Source organism: Choristoneura fumiferana, chromosome 6, assembly GCF_025370935.1.
Source record: "Choristoneura fumiferana chromosome 6, NRCan_CFum_1, whole genome shotgun sequence".
Classification (NCBI taxonomy): domain Eukaryota; kingdom Metazoa; phylum Arthropoda; class Insecta; order Lepidoptera; family Tortricidae; genus Choristoneura; species Choristoneura fumiferana.
This window is the reverse complement of record NC_133477.1, coordinates 20110594-20128506: the sequence shown is the minus strand read 5'-3', so window position 1 is coordinate 20128506 and position 17913 is coordinate 20110594. Positions and strand designations below refer to the sequence as shown.

General features: G+C 41.1%; 2 protein-coding genes across 3 annotated transcripts in view; both read left to right on the top strand.

The window, feature by feature from the left end:
• Positions 1-17913, top strand: part of LOC141429284 (sodium-independent sulfate anion transporter-like) — a 46543-nt gene that overhangs the window by 8026 nt on the left and 20604 nt on the right. Inside the window, exons 1-8 of one of the 2 annotated variants that reach the window (XM_074089575.1) lie at positions 1630-1771; positions 3571-3708; positions 8544-8614; positions 10082-10274; positions 11317-11421; positions 12449-12567; positions 13048-13210; positions 14308-14472. In XM_074089575.1, the coding sequence (XP_073945676.1) occupies positions 1756-1771; positions 3571-3708; positions 8544-8614; positions 10082-10274; positions 11317-11421; positions 12449-12567; positions 13048-13210; positions 14308-14472 (970 nt within the window). In that variant the 5' untranslated portion in view covers positions 1630-1755. Of the gene's footprint in view, positions 1-1629; positions 1772-3570; positions 3709-8543; positions 8615-10081; positions 10275-11316; positions 11422-12448; positions 12568-13047; positions 13211-14307; positions 14473-17913 lie in introns of those variants that run through there. The other variant, XM_074089574.1, reaches the window with a different exon arrangement.
• Positions 15673-16682, top strand: LOC141429285 (sodium-independent sulfate anion transporter-like). Its single transcript, XM_074089576.1, has 2 exons — positions 15673-15754; positions 16302-16682. The coding sequence occupies exons 1-2, from the start codon at positions 15673-15675 to the stop codon at positions 16502-16504; spliced, it is 285 nt and encodes a 94-aa protein (XP_073945677.1). The 3' UTR covers positions 16505-16682.

The window sequence follows — 17913 nt, the reverse complement described above, 5'->3', positions numbered from 1 at the left end:
ACCCCGGCCCGAACCTCTGAGTTTTTTGAAATTCATGTGCGAAATTACATTTGAAATTTACCACGAGTTTTACGGTGAAGGATAACATCGTGAGGAAAACCGGCATACACCTGTGTGAAGTAATTCAATGGTATTAAATATATTGACCCGGATAACCCACGTCTTAAATCGAGTTTAGCCCGACATGTTTCGGGCTAATCCGTAGCCCTTCCTCTCAATTAATTAATTAATTCAATGGAATGTGTGAAGTTCCCAATCCCAATTCTGAGAGGAGGCCTATGCCCAGCAGTGGGACGTAAATAGGCTGGGATAACGCTAATTAAACAAAAGTGACTAATAAATGATGGATTATAGTTACGCAAAATATACGCAACAGACTTCTGTGCTTGTCTATGTACCAGCCAAATATGTGGTCTACCACCCTAGAGTTGATAATCGTTTGCATGTCATAAAACAATAATCCCAATAGACGTGTCTGTCAACTTGAAAGTTCGACTTTAGCGACATATTCATTTGATAGGAACTTGTATAAAAATTGATAGACCACTTATTTGGCTGATGGTACCTAATGTCCTACTAATCCTTCCTACTAATATTATAAATGTGAAAGTTTGTGAGTTCGTGAGTGAGTGAGTATGTTTGTTACTTCTTCACGCTGAAACGGCTGGACGGATTTGGATGAAATTTGGCAAAAAGGTACTTTGTAACCTGGATTAAAACATAGAATACTTTTTTAATAACAACCGATGGGCTTAGAGTCATGAAATTTGGTATGTAGGTAGCTGGACGTATACATTACATGTAATAACACATAGGCTACTTTTTTATCCCGATGTAACCACGGGATAGGGATAAAATCTCGTACTAACAACCGCTGAGCTTAGAGAGCCATGAAATTTGGTATGGGTGTTTTAATTTAACGTCAATAAAAACCACGATGTAATTTTAGGGAATTCCCACGGCAATTTAATAAAATCCCGGAATTTCAGTTCAACTGCTGTATCTAATGATTTACGCGTGCGAAGCCGCGGATAAACGCTGGTAAATAATAAAAAATATAGTTGTTCATCAGCCATCAAGTGTTTCTCGATAAAAAGACATGTCAAGATCGCTTACCTTCTTTCTCTCACCCACTCAAAAGTTTGACTGCAGAGATCCCTCAATCAAAGCGCTGTCACTTTTGTACAAGTATATAAAAGTTTGTCAATTGTTTTTTCCTTTTCTTTTGCACAATAAAGAGTTTACATACATACTTTTTCAAAGTGCAGCCGTGCGAAACCGGGACAGTCGTTAGTATTTTTTAACCCCCGACGCCTGTCGCTCTTAAATGCTCTTAAACGGGTGAACCGATTTGAATGCGGTTTTTTATATTTGAAAGCAGGGTTTCTAGCGATAGTTTTTAGACATGTTTTAAATTCGCTTTTTTGAGATATTGAACTTTGATTTAGTCTAAAACTAATATAGCGGCATAAAATCTGGCCCGCAAGGCGCAAATGTATGTAGTAATGGTAATTTTGTATGTAGAGTGGGCCAAATTTTGTGCCGCTGAGTTTACTTTCAATTATACCATATGTTTAACATAGATAAGCTAAAGACTTGAAATTAAAAACTGCGCGCGCGCCACTTCGCTACTGTCTGTCGTCTCTCGCGCACGTGTTCGAAACACTCGAACGACTCTGAACCTTGTGTTATTGTGTTTAGAGCTTAAAATGTAATTTTTATTAGTGTTCGATTGGAATTGGTATTTGATACGCGATGAGTGGAGTTATTGGTATGTTTATTTTTTTATTATAATAGTAGTTTTATTTCTTGTTTGCACGAGAAAGGTTATGTTTTAGTTTTGTACAATGTCGTGTTATTCCTTGCAATCATTCTTTAATGAACCTACTTATTTCACCCTAGTCATTCCCAGCCTATATAAGCCCCACTGCGGGACTCAGGCCTCCTCTCATAATGAGAGAGCTTGGGCTGTCGTTTCCACGCGGGCTTAGTGTGGTATGAGAACTTCACACACACCATTGAATTGCTTCGCAGGTTTGTGCAGGATTCCTCACAATATTTTCCTCTGTCTTGACAGACGGACAGCAAAGTGATCCTTTATAGGATAAGAATTTTTAGAGTCCAGTAGAGAGTTAAGTACGGGACTCTAAAAATTAAGAGTCATATTCCCATATTAAATTTTATTTCAAGCGATACTGCCCTTTTCTTCTATTCGGCGTATCACACTAATTTTGCTAGCATTTATCTAAGACACGGACGTCCATAACCTGTTGGCATGTTTCGTTATCAGACATCGCAAAGTAAAATTGCCGGAGACAGAGTTAATTCGGCGACCAAGGACGCGACAACAAGCCGTCATATAGAGCATGGTCAAACCCTATACTAAACAAGAAGAAGAACACATAGTATGCGAATTTTTAAACCAGTTTTCTTAGACCAGACACGACAATTTTGATATTTCAACTGGTTTAACACATGTAAAGACAAATGAGATAGACATTAATAAAGCAAAGGTAGGTAGGTAAAAGGTAAGGTGGCCCGGGACAGACGGCCCACCACATGGTACTGGAATGCCCGATCACTAAGTTCGATGGACACATAGATGACCTCAAGAAGCTGTCAGAGAAAGCCGTGCAATATTTTAAGAAAACTAGATTTAAGTTGTACAGTCAGCATCAAAAGTAGCTGTACACTTTCGTACTTTGTCGTTTTACAGCCACTTACTAAACGCCATGCAAGATTGTCAATGTGTCAATGCGACAGAGTAAAAAAGTGATCCGCTACTTTTGATGAGATTCGATTTGTAGCATTCGAACATGGCGGATGTAGACAATATCTAATTTTGCTATTTCTGTTTCTTTGGCTAGTTGAAGTATAATTTTGATAGTGTTTTATGCGGCGATTTACCTTAACAGTGAACAGTGATCACAAAATTCTATATTTCTCTCGTGTCTGACATTTTTTAATGCACAAGTTGTGTCCACGTGGTTTCTGGAATTTTACTATCAAGTTGCAAAAACTACAACCACCGTACAACGTCCCTCTCAAAGAGAGTATACTTTGACACTGGCGAAATTGTCCTATTAATTAGGACAGAAAAGCCATATTTTAAAAGAGAAGAAGAAGAAGAAGTACTTTTGATGATGACTGTAAAGGCTGACCAGGAATATAAAAAACTTGACGCGAGACTTCTACGTTTTATATTGCAACATTCTTTACACTTACTATACGATACCCACCAGTCATATTGACAACGGTGTTGGTGATGTTATTTAAAGGGATATTTTCTAATCCCTCCGGCTTTTTGTATGACAAATACTTTTATTCTTTTCCTTCCGAGGCTATGTATAATCTTCGGCATTTTAACGCACAAAAACACAAAAAAAAAACACTAAAATACCACGCGTAAACAACGTAAAACTTTGACAGCAATATACAGTATTACCAGTTCAAGAAATTGGTTCTATTGGTTTTCCGCAATATGGCGAGGTTTTTATATTCCCGGTCAGCCTTTACTACCCTTGGATGATATTTAGGAAATAAAAGTCATTTGAGCAACACATTTTACAGGGCACCCCCCCGATGACAGGCGTTTCCGCCGCGCGGCTGCCAAGCTGTGCGGGCTGGAGTCCTGGCGCAGACGGGTGCCGATCACCATCTGGCTGCCCACCTACAAGCTGGAGTATGTGTTCCGGGATCTTATTGCTGGTGAGTGGCAGACAGCTTGTACAGTTCGATACACAAGAGCTGGCACGAATGAATTGAATGACTGAATGAACCTGTGTGTTACCTATTAAATACACTTCACACAAATATAAAAATGTCATACATCTGTCATTTTCCTAAAAAAATGTATAAGTGACATTACTTTCGTTCAATCAATTCGTGCCAGCTCTTGTGAATCAACCTGTACTGGTTAAGGTTTTTTTTTGTGATTTATGCCTTATGCGAAAGCGGAAAATAAGTTTTTGGTAAAAATTTAATTTTTAATATCAGCTTTTTTTGCTGGCTGTAATTTTTGTTGCCTGTACTTGTATTGTCACCCAAACTACATTTACATACCAAATTTCATGTCGATGTCATTAACCGTTGAAGAGTTCTGTCCTGTGGAGACGATCCTGGCTGGACTACGAGGATCTCACTACCAGATTATTGTATTGTCACGCAATTTACATAAGTATACCTACTAAATTTCAAGTCAATCCAACTACTGGAAGTTGGTCGAATTTAACTTGCAAGATTTGATTACAGACAGACAGACAACGGGACAGCTTGTAAAAAACAAAAGATGGCCTTAAATTTTACACGGATCCGCATCTTAAGCATACCAGGGGTTAAGGGCCAATGACACTAGGTCCTTGATTTTATTTACTTGATTTAAGTTTTCAAAATTTATATGAGGTGCTCTACTGGTACTGGTTAATGTTTGGGGCTCATCATCATTATCATCATCATCAGCCAGAAGACGTCCACTGCTAAAAAAAGGCCTCCCCCGGCTTGAATCCACCGGTTACCCGCAATTCTCACCATGTCGTCAGTCCACCTGGTGTGAGGCCTTCCAAAGCTTCGTCTTCCGGTTCCTGGTCGCCACTTGAGAACTTTTCTCCCCCAACGGTTATCTGTTCTTCGAGCGATGTGGTCCGCCCATTGCCACTTCAACTTGCATATTTTTGCAGCCATGTCGGTGACCTTAGTTCTTCGACGAATTTCCGTATTTACGTTCCGTAGTTTAGGTATTTTCGCCTCACGGCTTCCACTCATTGTCTCAAGCGGGGATCCGGAATTCGAAGTTCATATCGAACTGCCCCTCTCACTCTCCATTTAAATACTATTAGAGTAAATGGAACGATGAAGTTCGAATCTAAATCTGGCGCTGCGTGTGGTGTGATTTGATCGTCAGCGGTCAAGATGAAAGATGAGCCCTGTAATTCCATTAATAAGTTATCGTAATCGGAGTGGAGTGTGTTGAGGCTAACAAGAAACTGAGGATTGTGTTACAGTTTGCGGGTGGTAGGGTCTATATGGAGATTGAGAGAGATGAAGAAAGTCCTTTCGACTTTGGTCAGGTGGGTCATGAATATAGGCTATGGACCTCGGCGTGATTATTTTCAGGAGAGGGTGCATGGTGCATTGCATCTTGTAACTGCATTAAAAGGGTGCATTTATAGGTTTCATTCTGTATCATAGTTTTTTTTAATATGTTTTCTTTCATTTTTAGGGTTACGTACCCAAAGGGTAAAAACGGAAACCCTGTTACTAAGACTTCGCTGTCCGTCCGTCTGTCCTTCTGTCACCAGGCTGTATCTCATGAACCTTGATAGCTAGACAGTTGAAATTTTCACAGATTATGTGTTTCTGTTGCCGCTATGACAACAAATACTAAAAACAGAATATAATCAATATTGAAGGGGACTCCCATACTACAAACGTGATTTTTTGCCGTTTTTTTGCTAATGTCTAATGAATGTTGTATATATGGTACGGAACCCTTCGTGCGCGAGTCCGACTCGCACTTGGCCGGTTTTTACAGATAATTTAAATCGATAAGCTGAACTAATTACCATCATCATCATCATCATCATCATCATTATCATCCCAGTCTATATACGTCCCACTGTAGAACACAGGCGTCTTAGAATGAGAGGGTTCGAGCCATAATTCCCACGCAGGCCCAGTGCGAATTGGGAACTTCACACACACCATTGAATGCTGCGCAGGTTTGTGCAGATGACGATTTCTTTCACCGTAAAGCTTTCGAATATAATTTCGCACATGAATTTCGAAAATCTCAGAGATGCGAGCCCGGGCTCGAACCCACGATGCTCTGCTCGAGAGGTCATATGTGGAACCACTAGGCCACCACGGCTCAATATAATTTTAGGCGTTGTTAATAAAAACTAAGAAAACGATAAGCCAACTGACCATGAAAATACAAACGATTTGTAATACAATAGCAGCATTAAGTTACAAAATGGCACACGTGTTATGAATAAAGTGCGAAAACCTGCAAATTTACTCGGCATCTGTGTTATTTGATTTATTATCGGTCGGCGGCATTGTTTGATGCTTTATATATCGTTAATCATACATACAATATGTACAGTTGAACTCATCATCCATCATCATCATCCCAGCCTATATACGTCCCACTGCTGGGCACAGGCCTCCTCTCAGAACAAGAGGGCTTGGGCCATAGTTCCCACGCGGGCCCAGTGCGGATTGGGAACTTCACACGCACCATTGAATTGCTTCGCAGGTTTGTGCAGGTTTCCTCACGATGTTTTCCTTCACCGCAAAGCTCGTGGTAAATTTCAAATGTAATTCCGCACATGAATTTCGAAAAACTCAGAGGTGCGAGCCGGGGTTTGAACCCACGACCCTCTGTTTGAGAGGCGATAGGTCAAACCACTAGGCCACCACGGCTTACAGTTGAACTATACGATTTATAACTCACCGTAGAACGTTGTCACAGTATCTACATAAATGTCATTATAATTTTCCTTGTCTGGCATTGCGATGTGACGTGGTTTGGTTACACAGAGTATCACGTTTGAGGTGATTAGATCCATGCTAAGGCTTAATAGTTTTTAATACTAGCGTTTCCCCCAGCTTTGCACGCGTAAGCCAATAGGTTTAGCAATTCAATAGAAGTTCTGTCGACTTATCTATACGGGCACATTACTACTACATACAACAGGCCATCTTAAGTTTTTTACCTATACCAGTACAGTTTGTTAATAAGACTGACTTACGCTCTTTTGCTTTTGGCGCGTGACAGCAATGTAGCAATCCGTTTAATGATTACAACGTAAACCAGTTGTGTTCTTGGCAACTAGGTACCTATACGGTATGCTGTACTATATTTGTTGAGAACTAGAATAATGATAATGAGGTATAAGTAGTGTGCTTAGCTGCAACTTACATGGTATTTGCTATGCTTTGCTTTTCAAATTATATCAATACTATACTAGACTGTACTATACTAGACGCGTAAACTATTCGATCTGGTTACTATTGAAATTCCAAGATTTAACAAAATTCCCGTGGGAAATCCCAAAATTTATATCGTAATCTTCATTGAGGTGTTGTGTTAAGAACAACTTCCCGTGGGAATATTGGAATAAAAGTAGCCTATGTGTTATTTCAGACATCCAGCTATCTACATACATACCAAATTTTATGTCTCTAAGCCCAGCGTAATCAGGCGCGCGGCAATGAACGGGTAAAGAGCTTTACAGACCGCAATGCAGGATAATGAATAGATTTCTTTTTCCCTGAAAGGCAACACTGGCATAGATCGCTCGTTTTTGGCTCGAAATTCGAACTTGTGATTTTATTTTTTTACTTAATATACAAAATGTACACACCCAATAGCATATTTTCTCAAGTTTAACGCGATTCCTAAGGTCAATTGCTTTAAAATTCCAGAGAAATAATGCGTTGTTTCGGAGAAACGTGTCAAAATGGTGTTGTGGAGCGCCATCCTGCTCTTTCTCGTTTTTTGTCCCGTTCTGGCTTTGACTTTTAAATTATAGATAACCACACTACTACTATTTTAGACGACCACATGGCCTAGTGGTTAGAGAACCTGACTACGAAGCTTGAGGTCCCGGGTTCGATTCCCGCGTCGGGCAGATATTTGTATGAAAAATACGAATGTTTGTTCTCGGGTCTTGGGTGTTTAATATGTATTTAAGTATGTATCTATCTATATAATTAATTATATTTATCCGTTGCTTAGTACCCATAACACAAGCTTTGCTAAGCTTACTTTGGGACTAGGTTAATTGGTGTGAATTGTCCCGTGATATTTATTTATTTATTTATTTTAGATAATAGGATCAGATGTGCCGGATCGTTAAAAATGTATATCCGCGGATACGGCTCTTAACTTTCTTACTAATTGGGTGTCGGTGCGCGAGACCTTGAAACAATAGTTGACGCCACTAAATAAAAATTAATTTGATTGGAATTGAATAGTTTTTATTGTTACATAGAATTTTATCTGTGTATTGAAAATTAATAAGGTAAAAGATCCGCCAAAAAAGTAACAAATACAGATCTGTCTTTTTCCGGCACATCACTATATAGGTTCCTACCTATATCCTAAGTATATCATTCATAGTATAGTTGGGGTATTTTTTGTGAATCAAATCAAATCAGCCCACATCCACCCACTGCTGGACTTTGCCCGGCCCCAGTCTCATCCACAGCTTACCACCCGACTGTCAGATATCATCCGACCAACGCGGTCTGCCCACCGCTTTTGGATATAACGTGTTTTTTTGGAGTTAAGGCGAATGAGAGTCTCACCCGACCTAGATTTAAACTTTAGATCATTCTTGAACTCTCGGAAATACTTTTGATATTTCTGAAAGTTGCGATAGATGGCACCACAACTCGTTATTGGTGTACGTAAGCGATTAAGATTATTGGCTTTTTGGAGGGTTCCCCGGTATTCTAGTTGGTATCTATTTGTACCTACACCTATCTGTAATCCCGTCCTGCAATCCGAAAATTACTTCTTTGTTCTTTCTGTGCAGGTGTGACAGTGGGGCTGACGTCTATACCTCAAGGCATCGCCTACGCCATCATAGCTGGTCTGCCTCCACAAGTAAGTCAGACTATCACCCCTTGACATGTATATCTACGATCTACAGTTGCCAAGAATGGACAAAGTGTGGACGAAAGTGTGTGTTTGTGTATTTCTATGTTTGTCCGCCTTTCACATCGAAACGAAGCGACGGATCGCCGTGATTCTTGGCATGGAGATAGTTTATGGGCCAGAGAGTGACATAGGCTACTTTTTATCCCGCAAAAATGCACAGTTCCCGAGGGAACAGCGCGCGATAACCGAAATCCACGCGGGCGATACGGCTAATATGATGATGATGATTATGATAGAATTAAGATTGGTTTTTTGGAATCTTTTTGTATTTTTTATTTCAATTCCAAATTTTTACTTTTACGGTCATCCCGTAAAATCTAAATTGAAAATACAAACTGAAATATAGATGCACAGAAAAAACAGAAAAATAAGACCATCACTGGGAATCGAACCCAAGTCCTCGGTAATCCGTACCGCGTGCTATAGCGCTACACCACTGATGGTCGACGGTACCGACACGAATTTCCCCTATGCAGTCCCTTAAGCAGTGACGCTAGCGACATCTATGCCATCTATGATTATGATAGACCTTTCTCCCCCAACGATACAATACAATACAATGACTCTTTATTGTACACCAGAAATAGTAACCTGCTGTAAATGCTGCTGGTACTCGTAATAATCTGTTCTTCGAGCGATGTTGCGCGCGCGCCCGTTTAGGGAATATTACTGCAATGTTCTGTCGCCAGAATGCAGCACTAGCACCAACCGTAAACAGTTTTTTGTCTCATGTCTTAAATGTCTTTTAAATATCCGTAGAATGCCATGATATCATATTGTTTCAATTATTATTTTTTAATTATAGCCCTATCGTTACTATTGATGTAAATATCATTTTCACTTCTCATGCTCGTAAAGTTGGTGTTTATGCTGGATCTAGGCGACATAAAATTACTTTTTATGCTCTAGTGCGTAAAGTAAAACAGCCACAAACAAAAAAGTTTCTATATTTTTTTTAAATAATTTTTATTTTATGTAAAACTAAAAATCAACCAGACCAATCAAAATAAATCAATAAAACTAAAAATTTATAAATATGTAGAAATGCATGAAAAATAAAAGGTAGCTGGTAAGTGATCAATTGTTTCCACTGTTGCTATTTCATTTCCTTGCGATCGAAGTGAAAAGCAGAGTGTAAAACTCGAGCATTTAACCCAATATCCCATCGACATGTCTATCCATGGCTATATGAACGCCTCGGGTAAAATGGCTCGTTTTATACTCTTGTTGTACAATCTACTGATTATTGTGTTACTAATAAATATGTCATGATCCGTTATGGCGACAAACTATAAAGAGAAATGACGTTGTCATGGCGGTTTGTTTACGGTTTGTGCTAGTGCCGCCCCCTGCGCAGAGTTTTGCGTTATATTCCCTATGCTCTTGTTGATCTTCTAACTGCTTATATTCCAGGTGGGACTCTACTCGAGTATATTCCCAGGCTTCGTGTACATGTTGCTTGGCAGCTGTAAAGACGTGACAGTGGGCCCGACGGCCATCTTGGCGGCTCTGCTGGCCAAGTACGTGGCCAAGTCTGAGGCCTTCGCATACTTGGCGGCTTTTCTCTCCGGCTGTATTATAATGCTTTTGGGGGCGCTGCAGTTAGGTAAGTAAGTCTTGTTTTTTTGAGACATTGCTGAAGAAGGGAAGACAATGTTTTATTCGTGTAGAGCTGAATCATATACCAGGGTGGTTTTAATAATCAATTTCACTATGATTTCCTTGATTAAAGTATGGGATGTCAACATGACATTAGTAGCCTTAAGGTTTGGGTGAAACTGAGAAACTGACACGAGCTTCTATGGGCGTGTACACGAAAAACAGGGTCGGTAATTCCATGTCGGTATTAAACGGGCCGGGAAAAAGTGCCAAATGTTCCACCCTGATACATGATTTCGTTCGATATTGTTTTTTTTGACAAGGGAAAAAAAGTAAAAAAAAAACCCGATTATTTAAACAAGATTAGATACTATTTGTTACAGTATAAGCCTAGAATAAATTTCATTATGAATACAACTGAACGTAAACAGAAACTAGAGTATGGTTATTTTAGAGATCAGCTGTAAAATTATAATTTAACTACCCTGTTGCCCGCGACTCCGTTCGCGTAGAATTCGTTTATTCGTTCCACGGGAACTTTGCCAATTTTCCGGGATAAAAACTATTCTTATGTCCTTCATCGGGTCTCAAACTATCTATATACCGAATTTCATCTAAATCGGTTCAGCGGCTTAGACGTACAGATGTAGCAAACAAACAGACTTATAAACTTTTGCATTTATAATATTGGTAGGATTTGACATGTGGTGGAGCCTTACTGTAACCACTTGCTGGCTGCAGTAAGAATGGGCCGGGACCGGGTTAGTACCACACTCCCGCAGAATACCGGCGTGAAATAGTAGTTTTGCTACTGTGTTTCTCTCCCCTCCCCCCTTCCCCCTTCCTCATTCCCCTCCCGTTTAGGCCGGCAACGCACCCGCAGTCCTAATAATGCTGTAGGTGTCCATGGGTGGTGGTGATCGCTTACCATCAGGTGACCCGTAGGCTTGTATGTCAGGCTATTTGACTAAAATAATGTGATTTAATAATAGCGATCACTGTCTCAAGCAAAATGGCAGCCACTTAGGAGTTATTCGTTAATATTACAGGGTTCCTACTTGACTTTATATCGAAGCCAGTGATTAGTGGGTTCACGGCGGCGGCCGCGCTGCAGATCGGCGCTTCACAGCTCAAGTCTCTCTTCAGGATAACGGGTAAGCTTAGAGGTCTCTGCTCACTACACCGTATCGTAACATGACCGTAGTGTGATCGTATCAGGCACGGCATGTTAAGTGCATGCGTGGCACGCGACGGCGACGGCTGTAAATGTGCTAGTTAGCATAGTTTAGCACTTTTCAATATACCGGGTGTACCGTCCTCGTCAGTCAACCAATAGAAACGCTTCATTTGCCTCGTGTCACTCCGTTCAGCTGTTTCCACCGAAGATGTTGCGAGGAATGCGTTTCCCATGAACCAAATTAACCAATAAGCTTCATTTACACATCCTCGCACAGCACATTTCTGGTGGAAACAGCTGAACGGAGTGACACGAGGTAAATGAAGCGTTTCTATTGGTGAAATATAGATGCATAGAAAAACCAGAAAAATAAGATCAGCGCCGGGAATCGAACCCAGGTCCTCGGCATTCCGTGCCACGTGCTATACCACTACACCATCACTGGACAGTGATACAAACGAATTTCTCCTATGCACCACATATCTCAGCTGGTTTTTTTTCTTTGTGTTTTCTTATTTAGTCAGTTAAGCAGTGACACTAGCGACAGCCCTCATCGAGAAACTTTCGGCACCCCATTGGAACTAACCGCTCACGTCGTTAGTAAGCGATCAAATTAAGATTGTTTTTTTGGAATCTTTTTGTATTTTTTATTTCAAGTCATCCCGTAAAAGTAACAAAAATTTGGAATTGAAATAAAAAAAATACAATTAAAAAGATTCCAATAAACCAATCTTAATTTGATTGATTGGTTAACGAAAAACATTCCTCGTAACGCATCCTCGCCTCGCAGATCTCTGGTGGAAATGGAGCCTTAGGGGCTGTTTCACCATTTATTGACTAGTGTTAACTGGCGGTTAGGTGTCATCACACCTACAAACAATAGAGACGGCATCCCGTCTCTATTTGTTTTGTTCGAATAGATATAGACGGCATCACAATTAACCGTCGGTTAACGCTAATCAATGGATGGTGAAACAGCCCCTTAGTATCGTATCGTTTTATAGGTTCTTCAGGGAGCACATTCATACAGGCTGTTGTGAACTTCTTCAAGAACATCAGGACCATCCACCTGTGGGACCCGGTCCTGGGGGTCTTCACCATCATCATCCTGTTGCTGCTCAAAGTGAGTAGGTATCCGCTGGCTAGTTAGTTAAATGATGGCAGTATTGTACCCACTGGCGGTTTCATTTACTGTCATTGCTGAATGAGGCGACAGACCAACGATATGGATTTTCCATTGCAACTACCAGATCTAATAGTTAACGCATATTAAATATAATGACCCGGATAACTCACGTCTTAAATCGAGTTTAGCTCGACATGTTTCGGGCTAATCCGTAGCCCTTCGTCTTCGGAGCAACGCGACTCAGCGACTGCTGCAACACGCGCACTGCGCGCCGCCGCTCTGCTCGCGCGACATGTCGAGCTAAACTCGATTTAAGACGTGAGTTATCCGGGTCATTATATTTAATATGAGTGAGTCTCACGGTAGTTTCATATTCAAAATAGTTAACGCGTTCGAAGCCGCGGCTAAACTCTAGTTGAGTTATATTTTGTGATACCTATTCGGTCTAGTGGTGTGCACCGTTGTCCTACATTTCAGCGGGCAGCCATCGCGACGGACGCGTCGTCGGCGGCGTGGCGCGTGCGCGCGTCCGTCGTGTGCCAGCACGCGGTGCGCGCGCGCAACGCGCTGCTCGTGTTCGCGGCCACGCTGCTCGCCTACCTGCTCTATCTTAGGGACCTCGCGCCTTTTGCTCTCACTGGTGAGTCCTCTCCTCCCTCCAGCTTAGGGCGTCCTATTCCTAAAAGTATAGGGTCCGGAATTTTGCGTGCGGCTATTAACAGATTGTAGGGAGAGAGCACCGCTTTTTATCGATGTTATCGTCAAATCGATAGTTTTTTTTTAATGTATGGTTTTATTGTTTAGAACCTCAAATTTTCCGATGATACGTGTTTTCAGCGGTCAATGATGAAAAAGTTCAAAATATTGGAAAGTTTAATCTATTTAAATTGCTTTATTGAAATCACTAATTACGAATACCTTTACATTTTATAACTTGAGAAAAGATCCCTCTGAGACCACTTAACGTTACCCTTTGATAAAATAAAAGAGAAAATATTATTTTGTATTCCTTCAGTTCTTACCGCGAATATAAAGTATTTTATACTAATATTCCAAGCAAAAATATATTTACAATTATGTTTTAAAGTTACAACTTAATTTAAAGTTGTCGATTTCGTATTCAAAGCCCATTTCATTGTTAAATTCAGCAGGGCTACTACGAAACTCGAAACTCGAAGTTCGTGTCGTGCGGTCCCTCTGACACTTATACTATTTAATACGAGAGCGAGAGGGACGGCACGATACGAACTTCGAGTTTCGTAGTAGCCCTGCAGTATCGATAATATCGATAAAAAGCGATGCTCTCTCCCTACAAACAGTCAATAGCCGCACGCAAAATTCCGGGCCTTAGTCATAAGTTCCAAAGGACAAGCAGTGCTACGTACGCGCGTCTTCAGTGATGCTTAGCGCCTGCCTGTTCTATCTGAAGGACCTCGCGCCTTTTGCTCTCACTGGTGACTCCTCTCCCCCCTCCAGCCTATTGGGCATCCTACGCTAGAACTTGTAGGTTCTAAAGGGCAAGCAGTGCCACGGACGCGCGTCTCTAGTGATGCTTATCGCCTACCTTCTCTATCTGAAGAATTTAACACCTTTCGCGTTGACTGTTGAGTTTAAAAGTAAGCAGCATTGCATGGGACTCCACCAAATGTAAAAAAACGTTTGTTAATATGACTTTAATCCAAAAGACATCTTAGTTTAAATAAAGAAAACTACATGCCGCAACTACCTGTTTTCCAGGTACAATAACGGGTGGTTTGCCCCATTTCGGCGTGCCCCCCTTCTCAACAGTGGTGGGGAACCAGACGCTGGACTTCCAGGACATGCTGGTGACATTCGGGCCTGAGGGGTTCGTTATGCCTCTAGTAGCTATTCTTGAGAGCATCGCCATCGCCAGGGCTTTTGGTGAGTGATTTTAAAGAGTTATGTTGATGACATCGTTCTGAAATTGTGGCTAGAAAAATAGTTTTTTTTACTTTATTTATTTGAAACGGGTAACGTACAAATTTGTCACATTAGCCCATAGGGCAAAACATTAACTAACCAGAAAAAAAATGTACATCTCACAATTCATGATAACTAATTTCTTGTCACATCAGCCAACCTGAAAAGCATTAACGCCATGTCTGAGGCCGGCTGAGCTAAAATACCCACAAACAAATTAGATTAATTTTATCTACATGCATATCATAACTTCCCTATTTATATGTTCAGAAACGACTATCAAATGGCCTTTATTAAGAAACCTGGTATCTGCGGGTGCATCTTAATGTTCACATTAAAGTACAGTGCATCTTAATGTTTACATTAAAGTATCGGTAATACTTTTTTTAACAATGCATATCTGTACATATTGTAGAAAACTTATGACATGCATGTAGATAATAATTATTATTCAAAGTCAAAGTCAAAGTCAAGTCAAAGTCAGTCAAAGTCAAAGTCAGTCAAAGTCAAAGTCAGTCAAAGTCAAAGTCAGTCAAAGTCAAAGTCAAAGTCAAAATACAGGCCATATCTGAACATATTATAGAAAACTTATGATATGCATGTAGATAAAGTTATGTATGCGGCTATACATAATTAGGCATTAAAACACTCGTGTGATCTTATTATGAAACCACACTCGTACTTTAATGCCTCTCATTATGCACCAGCCACATAAATAACTATTATGATTATGACAAACATGAAAATGAAATAGCTTTATTATCCCGATATTCTCACGGGATAGGGATAAAATCTTGAAATAACAACCTCTGGGCTTAGAGTCATGAAATTCGGCGTGGTGGTTTTTAATGAAAACTATTTCGGGAATTCCCACAGGAATTTTTTGTTCTTATTTCACGCTGGAAATCTGGCACTGTTGTTTATAATGCAACGTCAATAACGACCACGATTTAATTATTGGGAATTCCCACGGGAATTTGTAAATCCCGAATTTCAATTCAACTGCTGGATCTAATGATTTACGCGTGCAAAGCCACGGGTAAGCACTAGATTATAGTTCATTCGTACTTTATCTTGGTTCCAGCGGCAGTAAGCCAGTGGACGGCACTCAGAGATGCTGGCAGTGGGCGCTTGCAATATCGTGTCTTCGTTCTGCAGAGCATGCCAGCTACTGGCTCGTTCACTCGCACGGCGCTGAACCATGCCAGTGGCGTCGTCACGCCGGCCGGGTCCATGTTCAAAGGTACACTAATACCCAGAATGGTATGTCAATGAAGATTTCTTTTGGTAGAACCCTGTCGCAGGAAGCCTCTGCTGCCTTTATCAGGATTTTTTTGATACGTGCAACAAATACGTACTGCAACAGGGTTCTAAAGTACGGCCGCGGGACACGAAGAATTTCGCATTCGTACAAATTCATCTGTGTGAGCGCGATGGCAAATATTTACGCGCGTGCAATAGAGATACATAGTGAAAAGGTCATTATACGAAATTCTTCGTGCTCCGCGATCAGACTTTACCGAGTGTCACGTACAACTTGTCAAGGTGTAGTTGTTTAATTACATACTACTACAAAAAAGCCGTGTGTGGCTAAGTGGTTTGACCTATGGCCTCTCAAGCAGAGGATCGTGGGTCAAACCCCGGCTCGCACCTCTGAACTTTTCGAAATTGTGCGGAATTACATTTGAAATTCACCACGAGATTTACGTTGAAGGAAAACATCGTGAGGAAACCTTCACAAACCTGCGAAGCAATTCAACGGTGATGATGATTACTACTATCTTTTTCAGCATTGCTGGTGCTTCTATCAGTGACGCTGCTAACGAACGCGTTCTACTTTATCCCGCGAGCAGTCCTGGCAGCAGTCATTATGGTAGCCATGGTGTCCCTAGTAGAACTGGACATCCCGCGACGGCTGTGGCGGCATAGCAGTACGTACCTTGCAATGAGGGCTGTCGTTTTTTGTCTCACTAGATGGCGCACTGTTGCGTGAGGTTTTTAAGTATGGCTTTCAAAGTCTGTTATTACGGGCGTGAAAACAAAGTTTAGATTAAAATCATATTTAATACACCTTAAAACCGTACCATAAAAATATCGAGCATGCCACAGTGTTGCATAGTCCCCGTTTTGTTCGGAAAAAAAAGGAGGACAAAGTTTCCGAAAGACAAAACTGTCTCAAAACACAGACATTTATTGCCCCGGAACGCATATTTGCCATAATTAATTTCAGATATTGCAAATATTCACAAAATTATTCTTATTGTAAATAAACCCGCGTAGCTCACCCAAAAACTATGACATTTGACATTTCGGAGACCTCACGCTACACTAGCGCCTCTAGTGGCGAATTCATACGCGATAGCCCTCATTCATTGATGCACTCCTGTGACCCATTTCAGGAGCTACAAGTTACAATTTACAAACGGTAGTCTCTTTTCAATGCATATTGTTCAACAAAGACTACCTGTTATAATTTGTAACTTGTAGCTTCGTAAAATAGCGTACTGGTCGCTTCTGTAGGTAGATTCATTGTTCTTATTACAATGTCATTAATGGCTAATTTTGACAAAATCACGCGTCTTCGTGGATGGCACTAGGTATATCAGTGATTGTGCTTATGAACGCGTGCCACTACTTCATCCGTCGTCGAATTGGTCGGCTGTGGTGCCACAGCAGTAAGTGCCTCGCAACTGCTGAATCCCTGGTCACTTCTTTGTTCATCCTTTTTAATCCTTGGTCTAGCTTGACCGGCTGTGGTGGCACATTAGTAAGTCCCTTGAGACTGCTGTGCCTCTAGTCTCTTCTATCAGTGACCGTTCATCAGCTTAAAATCTAAGCGGCAATTACACTGAGTCGATCGCCACATGCTAACACGGTAGTCGGCTGCATTCGGCGAGCGACAGCTGGCACTGCCTTAATATGGCCGCCGCAGTAGACGGACAGACTAATGTAAACAACATTCGTTCGACGAAGTAGTTTGAAACAAATTCGGCGACCGCATTAGGTGAACGACGCAGTGTAATTGCCGCTTTATGACCTTTGTTGAGCTTGGCCGGCTGTGGTGGCGCAAGGCAACAGTAAGTGCCTCGCGACTGCTGCGCCCCTGGTTGTTTCAATCAGTGATTGTTCATCTGCCTAATTGTGGCTCCACAGCAGCCTCTCGACTGCTGCATCTCTGATCGCTTCTATCAGTGACTGTTCATCTACTTAACTAATCTTTTGTCTATCTTGACCGGCTGTGACGGCGCACCACTAAGTGTTTCGGGACTGCTTTATCCCTGGTCGCTTCTATCACTAATTTTATTCATCTTCATCCATGTACGGGGGATGTGTCTGTTGCGAGAAACGTATTTCGTCACTACTTTGAAAAAATCTCGTATCTCAAATCAATACGTCAACAAA

Bases quoted from the DNA above. Each gene is read 5' to 3' on its own strand.
- LOC141429285 (XM_074089576.1), top strand. From the start codon at position 15,673: ATGCCAGCTACTGGCTCGTTCACTCGCACGGCGCTGAACCATGCCAGT. The intron at 15,755-16,301 runs GTACACTAATAC...TATCTTTTTCAG, and splicing joins GGCCGGGTCCATGTTCAAAG to CATTGCTGGTGCTTCTATCA.